We start from the raw sequence: 3,332 nt of genomic DNA on the forward strand, positions 1-3,332 counted from the left end.
TTCATCGAACACGTGCAAAACTGCAAATTTTGCAATTTCGCATAAGTCAATGGAGCGTTATTGTTTTCAAGAACATGTCGTGACGTGTCTCGCGATGATTTTATCGAACACGTGCAAAACTGCAAAATTTGCAATTTCGCATAATTCAATGAAGCGTTATTGTTTTGAAGAACATGTCGCGACATGTCTCGCGATGATTTCATCGAACACGTGCAAAACTGCAAATAGCGCCGATGTACGGCTGCTGCATTGATACAGATCAAATCACCAAAAGTCAATGGCGCGTTTTCGTGAACGTACGTGTCTCGCAATGATTTTATCGAACACGTGCAAAACTGCAAATTTTGCAAATAGCGCCGATGTATGGCTGCTGAGATGAAATTAGATATGATAAGCAAACGATGCATCATTAGTAGAATATAAAATGACGAATCTAGGGGATACGCTCAATAGTCGAGAACTGGAAGTCGTGAGTGCAACAAATGGCGTTAGCAAGAGGATCGTGCAATAACATGGAGCAGGAGTTGTTGGAGCAATCCACCCTGTTAAATTCGAGGGAATACTTTGCCGCGTGGGAGCAACGATGCGACGAGTTTATCGCATCGTTGGAAGAACAAAGCCGAATTAAACGGCCACGATTATCAATCGATCAGTCATCGATCGGTCTCAAACAGTCATTGGTCGCTTGTATCGCAAGACTCGAAGGTTTGAAAGACTCGGTACGTCAACGTTTCGTACACGTGGGTGCGGGATACAGTGCGAGTGCGACAGGACTCAGATGGCGCGAGATAGATCCGGCTTTTGAAAGCCGTATATTGACTGGTGCGGTGATAAATTCCAAACACATCGACCCTCGTCAATTTCTTATAAACGCGAGAGAAATTGTACTCGATCGTGTGCAGAACGTCATGCAACGACATGACAATGTAAAAATTAACACAGTGTTTAATGGTGAATTTGTTGCGGGTGACAAACGCGCAAATAAAAGTATCGCAACGAGAAACTATGAACTCTTTCGTGAGTCCAATCTGCACGAGTGGTACAAGCAACACGTCATCGAGCCTACCTTAGCAAAGCTGGAGGAATTCCAGGAACGTGATAGCGGATGGGCGTTGTCGCGTATACTCAATTTAATGGTAAACGTGAACAAATACAATCCGTTGCACGCGGGGTGTTTTGTGGAAATACCGCAAGAAATTAAAAAGAAGAAGGCGGTGATAAACGTGCGATCAATGGACAATGCATGTTTCGCATGGTCAGTGACGGCTGCTCTACATCCAGCCGAGAGACACGCAGATCGGAAATCGTCGTATCCACATTACACGTCGGTGCTAGATCTTACGGACATTAAGTTTCCAATGACGTTGGATCAAATTAAAAAATTTGAAAATCACAACAACATCTCCATCAACGTGTACAGCATCAAAAAAAAAAACAAGGAACTTGCTATCTTGCCAATACGTGTTACTGACCGAAAGATGGACAGACACGTAAATCTGCTGTATGTGCATAACGACAACGTGGGACATTTTGCGTGGATCAAGAACCTGTCCCGCCTCGTGAGCTCGCAAATCAACCGACACTATGGTCGGAAATACTTTTGCGATCGGTAAGTACCTATAGTTCTTTTAATAATATATAGAATATTTTGTGTATAAAAAATTTATAATATTTGTGTTAATTTTTTTTTGCAGATGTTTGCACTACTTCAGCTCCAACGAGAAATTGGCTGCCCACACCGTCGACTGTCAGGAGATGAATGACTGCGCGATCAAGTTACCGAGCGATAACGACAAGTGGTTGGCCTTTAAAAATCACAACAGGAAAGAACGAGTTCCGTTTGTCGTATACGCCGACCTGGAGTGTACCCTGGAGAAGATGGAAGCGGATCCGGAAACGTCCAGGTACACATATCAACATCATCGCGTGTTTAGCATAGGGTACTACGTGCGTTGCTCGTACGACGAGTCGTTATCTATGTATCGGTTTTGTCGCGATAAAGATTGCGTCGCGTGGTTCGCCGAGGAGCTAAGACGTTTAGCTCACGACGTAAAAACTATATTGTCCACTAATATACCCATGGCAGATTTCACGCGAGACGAGTGGGAAAAGTTTAACAGCGCAACGCACTGTCACGTGTGTAAAGAACCGCTCGAGCCAGACGACGTGCGAGTACGCGACCATTGTCACCTGACCGGTCGATACAGAGGTCCCGCGCATTCGAATTGTAACTTAAATTATAAAGATTCGCATTGCATTCCCATAGTGTTTCATAATTTATCGGGATACGATGCACATTTTATTATAACTAAAATAGCAACAGCATACAAAGGACATGTAGATTTACTCCCGATCACAAAAGAAAAATATATTTCCTTTACAAAAAACGTTCAAAGCACCGAAGATAAAGATAAGAAAACGTGCGTCAAATTGCGATTTATCGATTCGTACAAGTTTCTCACCGCTAGTCTTGACAAATTGGCATCTTATCTCAGCAAGGATAAACTGCGAATATTGCAACGCGAATTTTGTGAATTATCCGCAGAAAATTTTAATTTGCTGACACGAAAAGGCGTATTTCCATATGAATACATTGACTGCGTCGAAAAATTGGAGGACTTGTGTTTACCACCGCGCGACTCGTTTTACAGTTCATTGACAGGTGACACCGTATCCGAGAGCGATTACGCGCACGCCGTCGACGTCTGGCAGCGGTTCTCTATTCGAACGCTCGGTGATTACAGCGATTTATATCTCAAGACCGATGTCTTGCTGTTGGCCGATATCTTTGAAAATTTTCGCGATAGTTGCGTCGCGAGTTATGGACTCGATCCGGCGTATTATTATACTCTACCGGGTTTTACGTGGGATGCTATGTTGAAGCATACACACATCAATTTCGAATTGCTCACCGACATTGACATGGTCATGTTTATCGAACGCGGTATACGCGGCGGTTTGAGTCAATGTTCAAACAGATACGCGCTGGCCAACAACAAGTACATGCAGTCGTACGATCCATCGAAACCGTCGTCGTACCTCATGTATTTTGATGTAAATAACTTATACGGCTGGGCAATGAGTCAACCATTGCCATACGCAGATTTTAAATGGGTCGACGACGTAACCGATTTTAATGTTATGGATGTCGCGTTGGATTCCTCGATAGGCTACATTCTCGAAGTCGACTTGGAGTATCCGCAACATCTTCACGACGCGCACACTGACCTACCGTTCTGTCCGACGCGCGATAAACCACCCGGCAAGCGGCAGGACAAACTCCTCGCAACATTATACGATAAGAAACGTTATGTAATACATTATCGCAACCT

General features: G+C 43.9%; 1 protein-coding gene across 1 annotated transcript; it reads left to right on the forward strand.

The window, feature by feature from the left end:
- Positions 1–512: 512 nt before the first annotated feature.
- Positions 513–2,172, forward strand: LOC112468076 (the record flags this gene model as incomplete). The annotated part of the gene is made up of 3 exons (XM_025037106.1): positions 513–719; positions 1,479–1,609; positions 1,695–2,172. Coding segments are annotated over exons 1-3 (816 nt in total), but the record flags the coding sequence as incomplete, so codon positions are not given.
- Between the last annotated feature and the right edge of the window lie 1,160 nt (positions 2,173–3,332).

Source organism: Temnothorax curvispinosus, unplaced genomic scaffold, assembly GCF_003070985.1.
Source record: "Temnothorax curvispinosus isolate PA1 unplaced genomic scaffold, ASM307098v1 QBEX01018032.1, whole genome shotgun sequence".
Lineage (NCBI taxonomy): Eukaryota > Metazoa > Arthropoda > Insecta > Hymenoptera > Formicidae > Temnothorax > Temnothorax curvispinosus.